Raw genomic sequence first — 20,626 nt, 5'->3', positions numbered from 1 at the left:
CGATCCTCGGCTCCGACTCGACCGAATACTAAAGCTCGAGAGCTTTCAGTGGCTCGAGGCGAATCCCTATCCCATGATGCCCCAGGCTACATACCCAGATCTTGTTTGCAAGCCAACAAGAAGCACCTTATCTTCTATATGTATATAACGGGTCGACTTCATACGATCGAAAGACCATTTGACCTAAACCCATTTGATCTGAAGTCCATTTGATCAAAAACCAGTATTCAAGGCACAAAACTGGGATTTTCCCCCTCCCCAATGTCGTGCAACCCTGGAGTTGGTATATATAGTTAGGGGGGGTGTGGGGAGTGCAGCCCTCCACATTGGGGGGGGTGGGGGTGAAGCCCCCCCACCCAGTTTCCTTTAAAAGAAGAAAATAAAACAAAAAGTACAGATTTTAAATGAAAATAGGTGGGGGGGCTTCACCTCCCACACCCCCCTAACTATATATACCAACTCCAGGGTCGCATGACATTGGGGAGGGGGACAAATCCCTGTTATTTGCCTTGAATACTGGTTTTCGATAATGATCAAATGGGTTTAGGTCGAATGGTCTTTCGATCATATGAAGTAGACCCGTATATAACATATATACATAAAATATATATACATATTTACAAATCGATATAATTCAGTCAAGGAGGAGACTGAAAGATATCATATCTCTGCAGGCAGATAATTTTTGTCCACCAGTTCCTCCAAGAACAGGAGAGGGAAGGAGGGTGGGATGCAAGAATATAGGTGAGATGGACTACAAAAATGGAACGTTATGGTAAGTACATAACTTCTAGATGTTGTGTAGTCCATCTCACCATAATTCTTGCTAGTTGGAACAGCGTCCCTAGCACCTAAACCCTAGGGTGGCTCAGAAAAAAAGACTTTTCAGTACCGTGGATCCAAAGGAAGCCTTGTTCCGGGAGGCCAAGTCCACTTTGTAGTGAGTGATACAGGTGTGAGGTTTCGCCATCTAGCAGCTGCACAAATTGAATCTAAGGGAAACCTTGCTTGAAAGGCAGATGAAGTTGAGACTGACCTAGTGGAGTGCCCTTTTATATTCCCTAGTAATTGCATGTCATTCTTTTGGTATGAAAGGATGATACAATCCATAAGCCACTTAGACAAGGTCACCTTAGAGACTGGTAATCCTGTTTTCTTATCAGAAAAAGAGACAAAAAGTTGGTCTGACTTTCTAATGTCTTTTGTTCTATGCAGGTAAAAGAGCAACTGCCTGTGCACATCAAGCTGGTATAGTTTATATTCTGCCTTGTTGGTGTAATTTGTGAAAAAGACTGGCAATTCCATGGTTTGGTTTATGCTGCTCTTCGAACAAACCTTTGGGAGGAAGGAGGGATTAGTTCTGAGAGATACCCTGTCCTTATGAAATACAGTATAAGGCAAACGTACTAAAAGAGCCTGCAGTTCTGAAACTCTTCTGGCCGATGTAATGGCAACAAGGAAGAGGGTTTTCCATGATAAATATTTCAAATCACAAGTAGAAGCAGGTTCATAGGGAGACGTAGTCAGAGAATTTAGAACCAAATTTAGATCCCAGGGTGTCATCGGTTTCTTAATCGGGGGCCTAAGTAGAAAGGTACCTTTACATAATCTGTGAGACATAATGGGAAGACCCATTTCACCTGTATAAAAATTGGAAATAGCAGCTAATTGTACCCTAACAGTAGCTGCTGCAGTGTCTTCTTCAAACAGATTTGAGAAACACTCTAAAAATTACTGGAATAGGAGCGGTAAGAGGTTCGATATTTCTTTTAGCTGCCCAACATGAAAATCTCTTCCATTTGTTAGAGTATAATTTCCTAGTGGAGGGTTTATGGGAAAAAGCTAGGATATGACTTACTGCTGGCATGAAAGAATAACACCTGGCATGCTGGCATGAAAGAATAACACCTGGCAAGTCGTGGAATTGGAGCAGCCAAGCTGTCAACTTGAGGGTGTGGATGGACGGATGGAACTCTCCCGAAGTGTGGGTCAGAAGGTCCGGAATTGGATCCAGAATCCAAGGGTCCTCCAAGAGGTGGGTTTGTAGAAAGGGAAACCAAACCTGACAAGGCCAGTACGGAGCAATGAGGATCATCTTGCTTCTCAACCATTTGGCTTTCTGTAACACCTTTGGAATGAGTGGAAAGGAGGGAAAAGAATAGAGTAATCCAGAGGACCAATCGTGAACCAGTGCATCCCTGGGTAGCTTCCCCTTTGGGGGAAATTAGGGCAAAGTAGTTGCTGCATTTGGTATTCTTGGGAGTGGTGAAAAGGTCGCAGCAAGGCTGGCCCCATCTGCGGAAGATCTTCGCTGCAATCTCTCTGTTCAGGGACCAATCGTGAGGTAACAGGAGAGTCCTGCTGAGTCTGTCCGCTATCACACGGGATTTCCCCAGGATGTGCGTTGCAATTAGAAAGCATTGAGAAGTAATTGCCCATTGCCAAACTCTTAATGCCTCTCGTCATAGGGGGAAAAATTTGGTTCCTCCTTGTTTATTTATATACCACACTACCGACATGTTGTCTGTCTGAATTGCAATTGTTCCTAGAGAGAGAGAGTCCTGAATTGCCTGCAATGCATAAAGCACCGCTCTCATCTCTAGGATGCAGATATGTAGATAGTTCTCGTGGTCCTGCCATAAACCTTGAACTGCCCTTCCCAGATAATGACCCTCCCCACCCGATCTGGGAAGCATCCGTGGTTAACACTGCCTTTGGTTGGGGAAACACAAAGGGACAACCTAGATACAAATGGTCTGTCTTAAGCCACCGAGTTAAATCTCTCTTGCAAGACTCGTGATGTATATCGGATGTGAAATAGGGAGATCTTGCATCAACCACTGTGCGAATAAAAGCCATTGTAGGACTCTCATGTGTAATTGGGCTAAGGGCACCAGCAGAATGGCAGCAGCAATGGTTCCCAGGGTTTGTAACACTTGTCTGGCTTGGGCTTTCTTTGTTAAAATCAAAACGTTTACCCGTTGATGCATGGAGTGGATTCGGTCTGGGGTGTCTTGCCGTAATGTCCCTTGAGTTTAATTCTGCACCTAAGAAGACAATATGTGGCGACGGTAACAAGGCAGATTTTTCTTGATTTATAGTGATGCCCAGCTTGTTGCAAAGAAGAAGGGTTTCATCCCTGGCCTGAGATAGTAGATGCCTGGTGGAAGCGGTGAGGAGCCAGTCATCCAGATATGGAAACACTCGGAATCCCTGATGTCTCAGGTGAGCCGTGACCACTGCCATACATTTGGTGAACACTCTGGGGCCTGTAGTGAGGCCAAAGGGCAGGGCTCAAAACTGGTAGTGACTGGCTCCCAGCCAGAAGTGCAGATACCTTCTGGATCATCTGTCCATTTTTATATGGTAGTATGTGTCCTTGAGGTCGATAGAGCACATCCAGTTGTCTTTCCCTATGAAAGGAAATATTGACTGCAGAATTACCACCTGGAACTTCATTTTCTTAACAGATTTGTTTAATCTACTGAGATCTAGGATGGATCTCCAGTCACCTGCCTTTTTTGGCACTATAAAGAACCTTGAGTAAGTTCTGGATCCTATCTGGTCTCCAAGGACTTCTTGGATGACTCTTTTGTCTAGCAACGATTGAACCTCTAGAGTTGCCAAGTCCTTTTGCGTGGGTGGAATGTCTGGTAAGGACTTTTGTTTTGGAGGGGTGGAAGAAAAGGAAATGATGTAACCTCTGGAAATTATCTCTTGTACCCATTTGTCTTGGGAAATTTGTTGCCAGGTGTTTGGGTACAATGACAAGCAACCCCCCGACTGCCTCCAGAGAAGGACAAGCAGGCCTCCTTTCAGGAGTGCTGTTAGGGACTATCAGAGAAGGTGTCCCTGTTGCCCTGATTCTGTGGACCCCCTCTGCTGTGAGGGCGGCATCTTCCATTATAACTTCCCCCTCTGCCCCTGGGGGAGAATCATCACTTGCATCCAAGAAACCTTTTTGGGATTTGCGGAACCACATTTTCCCACCCTTTTGACCTTTGGGATAAGGTCTGGAAGGGGCAGAAAAATAGACTCCCGTGGCAGATAAGGTTTTCCCGTCCTTCTCGCACCTGGTCAGCATCTCTTTTATGACAGGTCCAAACAAGGCTGAACCATCAAAAGGGGTGTTGGTAAATGAAGACTTGAAAGGGTCAGCAAAGTTACAAAGGTGCATCCAAGAATGTCTCCTGACAGAGATTCCTGATGCAGCCGCTCTACTCACTCTGTCAGCTGCATAGGAGCTTAGCCTCATGGAGGAGTTCGCTACAGAGGTAAAGGTGGCTAGCTGTGAGGATACCTTGCTTGTGGAACCCGCAGCTACTGCTCCTTGAAGGGTATCCCCTAGTTCTTTGATGAGGTCCCTTTGAAGTCTAGCGAAATGGGATAAATAGTTCAGCGACCGCAAGGTGAAGGTAACTGAAGAGAACATGCACTTGCCATATCTATCCATAGTCCTAGAGTCTTCATTAGGAGGATGGATAGATGAAGAGGTTTCTGACAATTCCTTCTTCGTGGCTGCCGCCACCACCATGGCATCTACGGGAACTCCTTTTGTTAAAAAATCCTTTTCTTTAGGGATCACAATAAATTTGTTTGGCCTCCTTGGAACAGGCTCCACAGTGTCCAGCGAAGTCCTTGCTTTCCTGGAAATGACCTCTAACAACTTGTCATAAGAAGGAGTCACCCAGGAGGTGGAAGGGTGAGATCCAAAAGCCTCCAGGTATACTGAATCATCCTCCGAAGGGTTGATGGGCTGCCAATCACCCTCTGCTTCAGGATTTCCAGGATGTCAGCAAAGGAGACATCCTCAGAGGGGGATCTTGGGGACCCTTTGGATTCATCCTAGTAAGTATCTGAAGTGACTGACTCAGGGGAGTCAATGTGCTTTCTCTTGCAAAGCCTCTTTTTGGAAACATCCTCAGAGGGATAGTCAGGAGAAGTCCCAGAAGAGGGGGCACCACCTGCGGTGGTCACCTGGGGGTCTGGATGTCTACGCTTAGGAGGGGGTGGAGAAGAGATAGACACAGGCACCTGGTGGGGAATAGGGAGTGGATCCAAGAGTGGTGCCATCTATGGAGACAGCATGCTCTCAGCTACATCAAAAAATACCCCCACCCCACTCTGGAGAAGACCTCTGCACCGAGGATGCTGGAGATTGGCTCCGAGGAGGAGGAGAGGATTCCGAAGCAGAGGTAGGTGCTGAGCACAACTGAGCCGAAGCACCAAGAGGGAGAGTCAGATCGGAAGACATACTGCTCTGACTCTCACCCCTGCAGCCGACCGGAGAGCGTTGCCTTCAAGATGTCTTGGCACCGGATGGAGCCGAAGACACCAGAGCTGAAGTCGGAACTGAAGAAGCCGGCAAGGGTCTCGGGGCCGACAGTTCCACTACAATCAGATCCATATCCTCCAGCTCCAAAGACTCTAGTGTAATTGGAGGAGGAATCAAAGAAAATGGAGCAGAGACAGTTTGCTCTGATGCCTTTGGGCCCGGAGGCGAAAGCAATTTAGCCAGGGCCGGTGTGCATAGCAATCTCTTTACCACCCACTCTACATCATCATCTGAAAGACTCCTGGAGGAGTGGGTGGACAAAGAGGGAGATCTCCTAGACTCCAATATGGGATATCTCAAGACTGGTGACACCACCGTCAGATCCAAATCTGGGGCCAAGGAGTAGAAACCTCAGTCTACTCCTTTGACACTAATGGTGCCAAAGAGGTTGGTGATGCAGACTTGTCGGAGCCGAGAGACCTTGGTTCCGAAATTTTTTTCCGTGCCTCTGAATCTGGACCTGAAGCTGGCCTTTTTCCTAGATGACTTAGAGCCCTCATCCAAAGCTTACTGAAAGGGAAGAAGACCTTTGGCCATTAACTTAGTTTTATGGTCCTGTAGAATACTACTACTGAAACCGTGACAAATAGTGCAAGAGTCTTGCAGATGTATGGTACTGAGACAGTAAACACAATTAGTGTGCGCATCTCTCAACAACATCTTTCCAGCACACTTTACACATTTTTTGAACCCAGAAGGCTTATGCTTCTTGGTTTCTTTATAGGAGTCCTTCAAACTCTCCTTAGACATTATTTAGGCAAACAATAACAAACTACTAAACTACTAAACTTTTTAAACTTTTAAAACTTTTTTTTTTTTTTTAATAGAATCCTCTAACTAAAATGGATTCTGCCACAAAAGGGCAAGGGACAGAACCCTCTAACCTAAATGAGTTCTGACCTGGGAGAGAAACAGCCCTGAAACTTAAGGGACCGAGAGAGGCCTCTAACTAAAATGGCACTCCCTAAAAAAAGGGCAGAAAGACTTAAAAGGGGTCTAACGCAGACAACACGAACAGCTAACAGTTAGGGATATATAGGAAAGAAAATTAGTACAACTAGCTAGAAGAAATACCAAAAAATTGAAAAGTTATACTTATAAGCCAACAAGCCAACTGAAGAAATGTCTCAAAGCTTGCACGGCAAACAGGATCTGGGTATGTAACCTGGGGCATCATGAGATAGGGATTAGCCTCGAGCCACTGAAAGCTCTCGAGCTTTAGTATTCTCCGAACCCAACCAGCAAGAATTACGGCGAGATGGACTACATAACATCAAATGTTAAATAAATTAAAATAAATAAATAAATAAAATAAAAAAGGCTTTATGGTACAGAAACTTCAGAATAGAGATGCAGGTAGGAAATAAGACAGTAATACTGAAATCATGTTTTCTTTGTACATGGCACTATTTGTGTTAGAGTAAAAAAGAAAAACATTTAGAGTAAATAACAAGAACAACATGTCATTTTCTCTAGTCTATTCTTATTCATTTCAGGCAAACTGGTGAGGAAGCCCAAAACTTAATTCCGCTTGAGAAGAGCTTAATGGACAGATCGCACAGAAATAAAAATCTTAGTTAATACATATAAAGACAAGGTACAAAGATGCCTGATCCGGTACTATTGATATATAGTAGAAATATTGCAGGTGTTTTGACCTTGGATTAAAAGTGACTTGATTTGATCAGCTAGGAATACCTGGATAAAGATATTGCTGAAAGTTACTCTAAAAATGTAGTGAAATTCTTACAACATCATGGCTTTCCCTAGTATTCTATGAGGAAATCAGAAGGCAGTATAGAGTTTGGTAAACAAATGAACAAACAAGGCTTAGTAATCATTTGAAGTCTGATACCTGCGCAACAAGTAAAGCTTCTTTAAGTTGCCCTCTTGCAGTGAAAAAATCGACAAGCTTCTTTACATCTCCAGTAGCTATGCAGTATGGAATAACATCATCATTTCCTTCTTGGATTAACTGATCAGCTCGCCTAATTAAAAAAATAATAATAAATAAGGAAAGAAGTAGACACCGCTTCTCATGAGATAAACGAAGTCATCTCCACATCTATAATATTGCATTAGTTACCTGATGTGAATATTAAATCATCACAGTTCACCCTGACATGAGTTGTGACACTGTTCCAGTCCCTTTTTTCACTTGCCTTTCCTGTCTATATGTATTATCCCTTGCTTTCATTCCTAAGCTGTGAAATCCGTAACTACAAATGTAATATTGTGCTTACTAAGAAATTGTATTGATAGCTAAGCAAGATGATTCACCAAGTGCAAATATTCTGTAACCAACCCATTTAAAATCACTTTCTGCAAACATTTTTTTTTCAGGTGGATCAAACGTTCCTGTAGCTCTTAAATGAGAGATGCTACCACAACCCACAGACTTGTCTTTACCTTCTCTATAGCTATAAAGCAGTAGAAAAATAGAAAAACTCCAGTTACTGAAAGTTATTTCAGTGAGTTTGTATCACAGTATTAGCACTCTCTAAAAGAATGCCCATCTATTGACATGCATCCTTTTGAAAATGGGATATCTGTACCTTTACCTATTATGCTTATATCACAAAATATTATTCAATATTTTTTCTCCTTTCTGTTTTGATGTTAAACTGTCCCAAGAGTCATGCGGAAATGTAAAGCAGATTCTGAGGCGAGCATGTTGTACATTTAAAACAGTACTCCTTTTAAACTTAACATCCTCATGAAATACTAAATATTAGTTCTTCTTTCGGCTTTTCCCGGTTAAGGGTCACCACAGTGGATCATCTGTCTGCTCATGATTGACAGTGTAGTTTTTACAGTGTTGAGTTGCCAGCCTGGCACCCAACCTTCTACAGAAGGCACACACATGCACACCTAGGGCCAATTTAGAGTGTCCAATCCACATACAGCATGTCTTTGGGATGTGGGAGGAAACCAGAGCACCCGGAGGAAACCCACACGACCACAGGGAAGACATGCAGACTCCGCACAGAAGGCACCCCAGCTGAAGATCGAACCAGAGAACCTCTTGCTCTGAGGCAGCAATGCTAACTACTGCACCACTGTTTCAAGTGTACCTTTTTATAATGAATGTTCTTCATTCATTCTGAGTATTAAAAATTCCATGTTCCCACATTTCCACACTGAAAGGGTCTATCATGTATTCATTAAGGCTTTCTTTAAACTGATATCCATGATTAATAATACTGAATCCTATTAATTCATCAAAAGAATTTCATAAGTATAAAGTAACATATTTTAACCATCCCCTGAGCATCCTAGTTGAAATTATTAGTAAGTATACCACATTTTGCCAATTTATTTCACATTTTGGAGATATAAGTTTGAAAGCTATGAATGAATGCTTTGTTTACATCTCATCTGACCCTCCTCATAGACATTTGCTTTGCTTGCTATTTTGGCATACTTTGTGCCTCACAGACACTTTAATCTACAATCAAACTAATATACACTATAGACAATGAACAACCACACAGGTTATGATTGCATACAGGAAAATATCATTTTTTTAGCTATTCTTCCTTCCCAACCAAATGTTCTTGCTTATTTTCCTTAAAAGGTTTTTGTTTGATTAACATTGTGGAGATGATATCATTATCACTATGTACAGCATGGACTCAAACACTTACTTCACTTTTGCCTGCTCTGTGTGGCAGCACTAAATGTTTTATGGTTTTCAAAGCTGTGAAACACTTCACACTCTTACACTTTTTCTCCCTAACTGGCAGTACATGGAGAAGATAAAGGACCAGACACTAAAATATTATTTGAGATATACGTTTCTGAGGTGCAGGCCAAACCCAGTGGGCTATGGATGACCAAGTTTGCAGATGTCTACAAGCTGTGCACTGTCATTAATTCCCCTAGTGATGTGGACATCCTCCAAGAGGGTCTCACCCAAATGCCAGAAATATGGCCTCAACCTGAATACTAAAAAATGGATCATCATCCCCTTTGGGGAGAGTGAAGTGCCCACAAATTATTAATAACAACATCCTAAGCACACAATCAGTCATGAGGGATTTGGGCAACCAGGTTGATAGAAACCTGAGTTTTGACCACCATATTACTTCCATTGTATGGAAAGCTTTCTAGATGATCCGCCTCATAAGTAAGGGTATCTCATCCAGGAAAAAGGAGGTCATAACATCTCTGTATTCTTCCTTTATAAGGCCCATTATTGAGAACAATGCCCCATTCAGCGTATACCTCGCAAAGCACATGCAGCAGCTGGAGAGACCACAGAGGTCCCTCACCAGTAGAATCCAGGGCCTCAAAAATCTTCCATACACAGATAGGCTAAAATCTCTATCCCTCTGCTCAGTTTCATACAGACTCCTCAGAGGTGCCCTCTGTCTGGCATTCAAGTTGATCTCGAACCCTGCCTTGATGGGTCTGTTGCATATCCGCAAGTCAAGCTCCATTCGAGTAACCCATACATGCAGCCTTAACCTGGTCTGTGACATCAATAGGACTTGTTGGTGGGACAGATTTGTGTCCCAGAGACTCCCGCATCTGTGGAATAGACTCCCTCTCTGCGTCAAGCAGAGTACCTCTTTACCCCTTTTTAAGCACAGCCTGGATAACTGGATGGGAAACAGAAAATACATCCCTGGGATTCCACCAGTGTCTCTGCTGGATAGGGGCATAGGGTGATGACTTGTCTAACCATGGGCTAAACTCTTGACTAGGCTTATAAGGGCCTCAGGGCCAATAGCCTAGCAACTTCCTATGATCCTATGATCCTATGAAATAATGAATGTTTCACTCCTGATCATAACTCATATGTAGTGCATGAAATGCTGTAATAATGCTCTGATATTGGGACAAACTTAATAATCACCTTCCTGATGTCAGAAAGATACTTCATAAGCTTTTGTTAAGCACCCTTAAGTACTTTTATGATCAGATCTCATACTAGGGATAAAGGGGGACAGTGTCAGATGGCAAAGAACAGATTACAAAACAGTTTTTAAAAGCTGTCAGAACTTCACTCTGTCGTACTTACAAAACAAAAAGTGTGGCAGAATAAAGAGTTTAATAGCTTTTAAAGCTCTTTATTCTACACAGAAATAATTTAACACAGAAATAATTTATTTCTGCCTGCTGTCTAAGAGTGATAAAAGCTTTTACCATTTGCCAAAGGCTTTCTACGTTGTAACTACTAGTACATGGAGCAGATAAAGCTCCGTGCACTAAAAAAATTGTGATTGTGTCACTGATCAAAAGTTTTTATTCTGTGTTCTCATCATGGATACCAAGCTTCACCTCTTGAGAGTTACTGTATAGGTGTTTTTTGGCAACCGTGTCTCTAACACATAGGTTCATATGTTCATAGGAGTTACTAGGCTACTGGCCCTAAAGCCTTTACAAACCTAGTCATGTTAATCCCAAGTATCCCCAGTTCTTCTTTTTTGGGTATTTCGCAGAATAAATTTATGAACAGAGTGGGTCTGTGATCAACACTGGCTACCCTTGTCCATGAGGGACATGGGAGCCACCCCAGGGGTGAATTTGCAGTCTCCCATCCAAATATTTAGGTTGTGTTTAAATAGGGTCAGTGGAATGCTCTGTTTTATATGAATAGGAAGTGTATTACAGAGACATATCTGTTTCTCCAGCATGTTCTGTTACTGTTGCAAGCTAGGTTGAGATCCCTAGACAGAGTGACTCTTGTGCCATTTGACATGTGGATAGGCAGCATTTCCATTAGAGCAGGGTTGGAGATCGCCCTATAGGCCAGGCACAAGTCACAGTGGTCAAAGTTCAGATTTCTATCAACCTGAGCTCCCAAGTCTTCCACCACTGGGTTGGAACTCAGGGGGGATGCTGTCAATATTGTACTTTTGTAGGGAATTCCATTTTGCTAATGGAATAATAATGCATCTTTTTTCATTTAGTTTAAGACCATGGCTTTGGCACCAGTCATTTGTTTGTGTTAGCCCTTCTTGTAATATGTTGACATCATTGGAGGTCTCAATGATTGTTCCCAGTTTGCAATCATCAGTGAACTTGGTGAATAAAAGGTCATCTACTTTGGCCTGGACTTTTGGGAACTGGATGCCATGCAGTATGGGGCCCAGACCCCTGTGGTACCCCACTGGTGATGAGTCCACTGGTGGATGTGAAGTCAACCATTTTGACTGAGTGTGTTCTGTTAGTGAGCCAATTGGCTACCCATCTAGTAACATAAGGGTTAATCCCTATTGGGAAAAGTTTTTCAATTCTTGTGAGTCAGACAGAAATTACTATAGGTCAATAGAACAGGTCAGTTAAGGTTAATCATCAGTGAAATGAGAGGGTGGAGCTAGGAACTAAACCTTCTATTTAAGGGGTAAAATAAAACATCGCAGAGCTTTACTAGAAAAGCTCACCCAGACTCTGCTACACTTTGCTGTGAGGGAAAGGTTAGTTTGCTTTTTTATTTGTTGTATTACTTTATTGCCTTTTTCTATTTTGAATACTGTGATTTGTTTTATTTACCTTGTGTTTTACTTGTATTCTGTGTTTAACTGCATATTAAAACTTGAAAAGAGACCACAGCTCTGTCTCTTGTGAGAATGGCAGAAATTAGTACAGGTCAGTAGAACAGGTCAGTTAAGGTTAATCATTTGTGAACTGAGGGGGTGGAGCTAGGAACTAAACCTTCTATTTAAGGTGTAAAATAAAACATTTCAGAGCTTTACTAGAAAGGCTCACCCAGACTCTGCTACACTTTGCTGTGAGGGAAAGGTTAGATTGCTTTTTATTTGTTGTATTACTTTATTACCTTTTTCTATTTTGAATACTGTGATTTGTTTTATTTACCTTGTGTTTTACTTGTATTCTGCTTTTAACTGCATATTAAAACTTGAAAAGAGACCACAGCTCTGTCTCTTGTGAGTCAGGCAAAATTTTTTCCCCAGCCTCCCACCCGGTTACTGTAATGTTCTTAAACATCACTGTCTTTCTAGTTGCCTGCTCCTTATGTTAATTTGACCATATATCTCATTTCCTCTCTGTTTTTACTGGCTTGTGTGAGTAAGCACAAAATTATCATTTTGTGAAATCACTCCCCTTTAACTTTTTTAATTTATTGGCCATCCTACTGTATTCCATAGTACCAGAATACAAAAGCGGCCCCCTTTCAATCTATCTTGCTGTTTTAAAAATAGTGACTCTCCACTAAAACTTAACTTTTTAGACAGGTAAAACATAAGTTACCTAGTTTCACATTTAACTCCTCTAGTGCACACTCCAGTGTTTAGGATAAACCATTTTTTTCATCTTACCCTTAAGAATCCTTGTGACTAGCACTTGCTTTAAAGCCTGGTGGAAAGCACTAGGAAGTCTTAAACTGATACAAGCACTCAACTCCCCTTGTTAATAAGGAGAAATTAATCGTAGGCACTAAACAGCCTATAATTGCAAAGTACCTTGCTAAGGTAAGGCAAAACAGCTCTTGTACTTTACAAAAAAAAGCATCAAACTAGGCATGTCCAAGGGTCAGCTTCCAGTGACTTCTCCTGTCCACCCGGTGAATCTGGCTATACTGGGGCAATGCAGCAATTGTCTCACGTACACAGACAACCCTCTCCTCTTACCACCCAACACTACAACCTGCGAGAGATGCACTTACATAGCCAAACTGGAAGCAAAGCTATCTTCACCCAAGATTTGTGCTAGACAGTCAAGAGGAGAAGGTTAACACCTGCACTACACCTCAAGCAACACATAGCCCACACCACCAACACCCACACATAGCAACACTAAACCCACATATGTGGAGACCCTTAACATTAACCTGCCCAAGCAACAAGGACTTCCAAATCTTAAACGCAAACAAACACCAATCACAACCAAAGTGTCACATAGCTCACAACACCAGTGTGCCACCCAACAGCCACTAAGGCAAGACAACGTACCCAACACTTTAGTCATAGGTGACTCTATAGTCAGGCACACTGATATCCCACTCACCAGGCTGAACAAGGAGAAAATTACAGTCGTCTGCCTGTTGGGTGCCAGGATCTGCCACATAACGCATGCACTCAAGTCACTCCACAACAAGTACAAATATGACTATGTCATTGTCCATGTTGGAGTGAATGACTTGAGACATACCTCCCTGGACTACATGAAAAGAGACATGGAAGAGCTCTTGGATCATGTGGCCCAGGCAGGTATGACCCTAGCCCTGAGTAGCATCCTGCCTTCCCCCAGAATGATACCACAGTATAAGGATAAAATAATTGACTTCAGCAATTGGCTAAGCTTCTGGTGTCTTTCAAAAGGGATCCAGTATTTGTCTGCCTGGGATGACATGATTGACAGACCATGATGCTTTGCCAGAGATGGTCTGCACCTGTCGCCCCTGGGATTCAGGTTACTGGCTATGGCTCTTGCCTCCCCTATAGTGCCTTTTTTAGGCAAAGTTCAAAGGACAAAACCACCACCGTAACAGGTACAAACATGCAAAATCTGAAGGCAATGCTACACAATTCTAGAAGTCTAAACCTCAAAATGCTCTCTCTCGAGGCACTCCAAAAAATGGAGAACATCGATATCTGTGCAGTAACTGAGACCTGGTTCAAGGCTCCAGAGCACCCCTGCAATACCAGGCTACAACTCTTGCCACACTTTTTGGCCACCAAACCAGGATCGAAACACTAAAGGTGGAGGAGTGTCCATATTCACCAAGGATATTTACAACACCAGGCTAGTTGCTCAACACAATGCATCTGAAATTCTCCAGGTGCAACTAACACTAGGTAAGACTACAATCCAAATTGTAGCTTACTACAGATCCCTCACCATGCCCCAAGATTCTCACTATACCTTTCTAAACATACTGGAAAATATTAAGATACAACCAAACACACTAATACTGGGTGATTTCAACTATCCTGCAATTAACTGGGAAAACTACTTGTGTACCAACACCTTTGCCCAACGGTTCTTGGAATTCATAAATTCCAATGCCCTGGATCAACTAATCCTTAGTCCCACCAGGGGCTTCAGTATCTTAGACCTGGTCATTACCAACATGGGAAATCGATGTTCCACACCTATGTTCACCCCTCATAGGTCAGGTCTGACCATAAGCTAATCACCCTTGACATTCACATCCCACTCCCACCCTCCCCATAAGGAAACCTCTGCAAAAAACTTCTCCAAAGCCAACTTCATGCTACTCAAGTCAGAAGTGACAAACTTCATGACACCCATGCAGATGGAAACTGAAAGTTCAACTGTTGAATCCTACACTAAGGCACTGTATGAGCACATCCACTTGTGCATGAGTCATGCCATCCCCAATAGAGCCAAGATGCTTTCCTCCAAAAAAGGAAGCCAATCTGGTGGTCCCTTGCCATAAACACACTTTACAACAAAAGGAAGAAACTGTTGCAGAAAAGAGGAAAATCCCAGGATGCAAAAAACTCCCTTACCAGCCTCAGTAAAAAGATGATATCCTTCATAAAATCCTCTAAAGCTAGTTATGAAAATAAAATTGCCAAAGATTCTAAAGACAACCACAAGACATTCTATAGCTATGTCAAGAATCTAAATAGCAATGCTTAGATCTGCTTTGAGATACAACAGAATGGCATTAAATATACTGATCCCAAGGATATTGCCAATATCCTGGCAGATCGATTCAGTGCAAACTTCACGCCCCTCTCACCCCCTAAAGGGTCCATCTCAATACCTAAAGATTGCCAAGTTCCAGTAATAACAGCCACACAGGTAAAAATGCACTCTCCAAAGCTAGGAATACAGCATCCATGGGACCAAATGACATCACAGGCTGTGTACTACATGAACTACAAAATGAACTGGCACTTTACCTAAGTGTCATGTTTAATCATAGCCTCATCTCAGGCTTCACACCCACTGAGTGGTGCACAACTACATTTATCCCACTCCACAAGGGATGATCCACTTTGGAACCCAGGAACTACCGCCCCATCAGTCTAACGAGCCTGATCTGCAAGGCCATGGAACGTATTATCATGAAAGTTATAAACAAGGACATTGGCAACCTTCAAACACTGGACCCCATGCAGTTTGGGTTCATGAAGGGCTGATCTTGTCTCCTGAACCTGATTAACTTCTTCAAATCAGTTTCCAGAGCCATGGACAAGGGTAAGGTGGTCCACACAGCCTATCTGGACCTCGCCAAGGCCTTTGACACCATCCCCCACTCTGGAATCATAGATAAACTTACTAAGCTGGGCATTATTCCCTGCGTCACTTGATGGGATGCCAACTGACTTACTGACAGAACCGACAGTGTAAAAGTAGCCGACTACAAATCCATCTCCAGACAAGTGACAAGTGGAGTACCTCAGGGTTCAGTCCTGGTACTTGTTTAGCATCTACTTCTCTGAACTACAGGCCAACACTAAGAGACTCTGGCTAACAAAGTTTACAGATGACTGCAAACTAGGAGTCATTATTGAATCCTCAAATGGTGTCAATATTCTACCAAAGGGACTTACAGAAACAGATGCTTGGTGCCAGAGCCATGGGCTCAAGATCAATGTCAAGAAATGTATAGTTATCCCCTATGGGAAAAAACATGTACCCGTGAATTACCACATAGGTGGCAGTACACTAAACACTGAAAGTGTGATAAGAGACTTAGAGACACAGGTGGACAGTGGTCTCACCTTCGATAACCACATCACCACAACAGTCAGGAAATCCTTCTATGTGGCACACCTCATCACAAAGGGCTTTTCATCCAGAAAAAAGGAGGTCATTGTCCCACTGTACGCATCCCTCATTAGACACATTATAGAATACAATGCCCCATTTGGTATGTATCTCTTAAGACATCTGCAACAACTGGAAAGGCTGTAGAAATACCTCACCAAAAGAATCACAGGCCTAAAGCAGATGCCCTATGCTGACCATCTAAAAAAACTCCACCTATACTCTGTCGCATATCGTCTACTCAGAGGCGATCTCTGCTTAATATACAAGGCCATGTCAAGCCCAGAGCTGTTGGACATGCTACACTTAAAGAAATCCCAATCCTTCAGAGACACACGCTCCAGGGATCTAAACCTTGTCATCACAATGATCAAAACATACTGGAGGGATAGATTCCTGACCCAGAGACTCCCCAGACTCTGGAATAGACTGCCCATACATGTCAAGCAGAGCACCTCTTTGGCCCTCTTCAAAAGGAACCTTGATGATTAGATGGGAGATAGGAAATTCACCCTGGGGATCATGTCAGTCGCCCTGCTAGACAGGGGTCCAGGGAAGTAAATACTGTGGGAAGAAATAGCTAGGGAATTGTTATGGCTAGACTTGTATAGGCCCTATGGCCGATAGCCTAGTATCAACCTATGAACCTATGATTCCAGAGTGGGGAATTGTGTCAAAAGCCTTGGCAAAGTTGAGATAGGCTGTGTTCACAATCTTACCTTCGTCCATGGTATTGGTGACATTCTCAAAAAGTCTACCAGGTTTAATAAGTATGATCGACCCTTAATGAAGCCAAACTGGGTTTGGTCCAGTGTTTGGAGGTCACCTATGTCCTTGTTGATAAGGTCCATGATAATTCTTTCCATGGTCTTGCAGATGAGGCTGGTTAGACTTATGGGTCTGTAATTCCCAGGGTCATTTGATGGCCTCCCTTTGTGCAGAGGGATTACTGTTCCTATTTTCCATTCTGCAGGAAGATAGCCAGCACTCAAGCTATGATAGAAAATTCCAAGTGGGACTGATAGGTCTTGTTTTTGATTGTTTAGTAAATGATCTGGGATATTGTCTGGTTCCATTGAGGCCATGTTGTGGGCCTTGGCAAGCACAGAGATGGCCTGTTCTCTAGAGATAAAAAATAATCCCACCATATAGATAAAGCCGGTGTACTAAATACAAAGTTATGAAAGCAAAAAAGAATAAAGTAAACTGGCATCACAGCACTTGATATAATAAAAACTGACAGTTTTATTAAAGCTTGCTAGTTTAAAACTTTGACCGGTGTTGGTTTACATTATTCTTTTTTTATTGTTTTCTAGAGAAACTAAGCAGAGGGCTGGTGTCAGGTATGTTTTGCGATATGGTAGGTGGGGATAGGGGGCTGAAGTTTGTTCTGAATTTGTCAGCTAGCAGGTTGACAATATCTTCCGGTGTAGTACAAGTGATCTCATCTACAGCCAGTTCGGCACAATGCTGGGCATTCCCTTTTAGACTCTGGATGTAGTTAAAGGATGCCTTATGATTATCCTTGGCTAGGGGTGTGATTTTAGTTTTGTAATTTGCTTTAGAAGACTTTACAAAATTTCTGATATCCTTGTTTAGTCTTAGGAGGGAACTCTTCCTTTGCAGAATGATATCCCTCTTGCTTTTGGACAACAGTTTCTTCCTCTTGTTATACAATTTATTTATACTTCAAGTCCACCACGGTGGCTTGTTTTTATGGGAAGACCTGGTTTTGAGTCGGTCAGGTACACAGGTGTTTATGCAGTCACTTAAGTATCAGTAGAGGACATCTGCATACAATTCTGCATTGTGATCATTGATATCTGCAATTGCGGGTGGTATGAACCTTTTTATACTATTGCTTTATAGGCTGTAGTTAGCTTTGGAAAAGTTTTATTTTTTTATAACTTTTGTTCCTATGAGGGTGTCTGTTCCAGTAGTTACTTCAAACAAGACTGATTTGTGATCTGACCTAACCAAGGAGGGCATAACACATGGGGAAGTACAGTGCCCCCCCCCCATGTTGGTGTCCAGAACATTAGAGCCCCTGTAGGGGATCTATAGCTAGCAATGATATGGTATGGTACTTTCCCAATAGTTAATTGGACACAGAATAGTTCAACAGAATCATGCTGTTTGACCAGTCTTGAAATGTATTTGGTTTTAATGAAGATGGATACTCCTCCACCTTTGGTTCCTTCATGCTCATTTTGAGGTCTGAACATGTGGAAGGCATTGCAGCCTTGCACAGCCGGAGTGCTCTCAATGGCTTTGAACCATGTCTCAGTAACTGCACAGATATCAACATCCTCCAAAGTGAGGAGTGCTTCCAGGAAGTGCAGTGTCATGTTTAAACTCCTAGTATTAAGCAGCATGACCCTAAGTTTGTCTCGATTAGATTTTGTTATGTTGGAAAATTTGTTGTTTTGACATTACCTAAAAAAATCACTATGTGGGGAGGCAAGGTTCTTTTGTCAGTATCTGAAAGCCTAGGGAGGACAGGTGGAGACCATCTCTAGAAAAGCAGTTATGTCTGTCTGCCATATCCTCCAGGCTGACAGATACTGGATCTCCAAGTCGATCATTTTTTGTTTATATTGTGGCATCATCCTGGGTGAGTGTAGGACACTGCTTAGGGATAGGGACATACCTCTCTGGGGCACATAATCAGAGAGTTCCATCATGTCTCTCTTTATATAGTCTAGAGAGGTAAGTCTCAAGTCATTCACTCCAACATAGACTATGACAGAGTCATAACGGTACTTGTTGTTGAGTGACTTAAGTGCATGTGTGATTTGTCAGATTCTGGCACCTGATAGGCAGCTGACCATGACCTTAATGGACATCTGTGTGTTTCAATATGGAGTTGCCTATGACCAAGACATTTGATGTGTTTTGTCTTAGGGGCTTATTTGTTGAGACACTGGTGTGTGTGTGTGTGTGTGTGTGTGTGTGTGTGTGTGTGTGTGTGTTGATATTTATTTATTTATTTTATTTGCTTAACATTTGTTTACTGGGAAAGTCCAACTGGGACAGAGCCCATTTTCAGTGGAGGCCCAGGGAGAAATGCTCCAGATGCATGTCTTTGAAATGTGGTAGGTGACCGAAGCACTTGGAAGAAAACCATGCAAATGCAGGGAGGACATGCAGACTCCACACAGAAGGCACCCCAGCTGAGAATTGAATCTGAGAACTCCTTGCTTTGCGGTGACAATGCCAGCCACTGCCCCAATGTGCCACCCATATGTGTAGTGGTTTCTTTTTGCTTAATGGTGAGTGTGGGTTATGTGCATTTGGGAGGTCTCCGTTTTTTTAGTAGGCTTTTAGTAAATGCCTCCATATATGTACGTTTATGTGTCATGACCTTATTTTGTGTGAGAGATGAGGTTTGCATGAGAGATGAAGCATGCATGGTGACAGCCTGTTTGAAATCTAGCTTGTTTTCACGTGAGAGAATTTACTCTAATTCCACAGTGTATTTGCATTTCTCACATAGGATATTAGCTTCCCTTATGAGTAAATGATTGTCAATATACATGAAGCAATTTCTACATTGCCTCAAAATGCCCATATCAATCAAGCTGGCAAGAGAATTGATGGGAAACTGCCCATCCACTGTGGCAGGATTTTTCTGAATGTGGTATTTGGGAAGGAAGTGGGTTAGCTGGACTTGGTCATAAACAGCAAAAATGAAGCAGTAATTCAATTAGATACAGTTAACAAAGTGCAGTGCTGGCTTAAAATAAACTCATTTTTCATTTTTTTTTCAATGGATGCCTTGAATTTCAGTGCAGATGCACTCCAGACCACTGGCTAAAGTTGTCAAATGCTGAGCAACTCTGGCAAACTGAGCACAAACATGTGCAAATATGAGGCTTCTATGCGGGTAAATTTCAAGTTTTAACACAACTACCAATGTGAAAGCCCCAAACTGAACCTTTCTCCAGCAATCCCCAATTCAGATGGGTTGTGAGCTACACACTTCTGCCACAAAGGTGCAGGGACACCCATTTAATGTAAGATGACTGGCTTAAGAGCACAGTGACACCAAACAGTCTAGATTCAGCAGGTCTGAATCTAGCCTATACTATGTAAGGCAAGGAAGCACAACTTCTAGATGGCAGAAGTAAGGAAGAGTCACTCAAAGGTCAAAGTGAGAGTGCTTAGTGGTAAACTATTAGATGTCCTGCATTGGTACCACCTTCTGCACAAACTGGCAGCTTTTCAAACAGCTGTGACCAGTGGGAGGCTATGGAGACCATTTCCTATAGAGGATTTTAAACTGGAGTGGTTTGCTTATATGCAAGCACAGGGAGCTGTGTTTACACAATGTGCAAATGTGAGGCCTTTATACCAGCAGGACAACAGACTTTTATAAAGTTAAATACTCAGGCCAATCAGATAAAAACACAATAAGCTATCTACCAGTAGTTCTCACCTTTGATGGGTTGAATTTATCTCTGCTCCTACCAGAGTGCAAAAGAACTCTCCCAATGTAAAACAAACTGGCTTTGAGTTCACGTGTAGTAGCAAATGCTTTACAACAGAAGCAGGGATTTCTGCAATATCAGGAAT

The 20,626-nt window shown here is 42.5% G+C and overlaps 1 protein-coding gene across 1 annotated transcript in view; it reads right to left on the bottom strand.

The window, feature by feature from the left end:
- Positions 1 to 20,626, bottom strand: part of WDR17 (WD repeat domain 17) — a 1,021,977-nt gene that overhangs the window by 235,422 nt on the left and 765,929 nt on the right. Inside the window, exon 19 of the mRNA XM_044062517.1 lies at positions 7,191 to 7,323. Within this exon, the coding sequence (XP_043918452.1) occupies positions 7,191 to 7,323 (133 nt within the window). The remainder of the gene's footprint in view (positions 1 to 7,190; positions 7,324 to 20,626) is intronic.

This window comes from Protopterus annectens, chromosome 2.part1 (genome assembly GCF_019279795.1).
Source record: "Protopterus annectens isolate FY-2018-M chromosome 2.part1, PAN1.0, whole genome shotgun sequence".
In the NCBI taxonomy this organism is placed as follows: Eukaryota; Metazoa; Chordata; order Ceratodontiformes; family Protopteridae; genus Protopterus; species Protopterus annectens.
The sequence above is the reverse complement of the archived record's forward strand: the minus strand, read 5'-3'. Positions and strand labels throughout refer to the sequence as shown.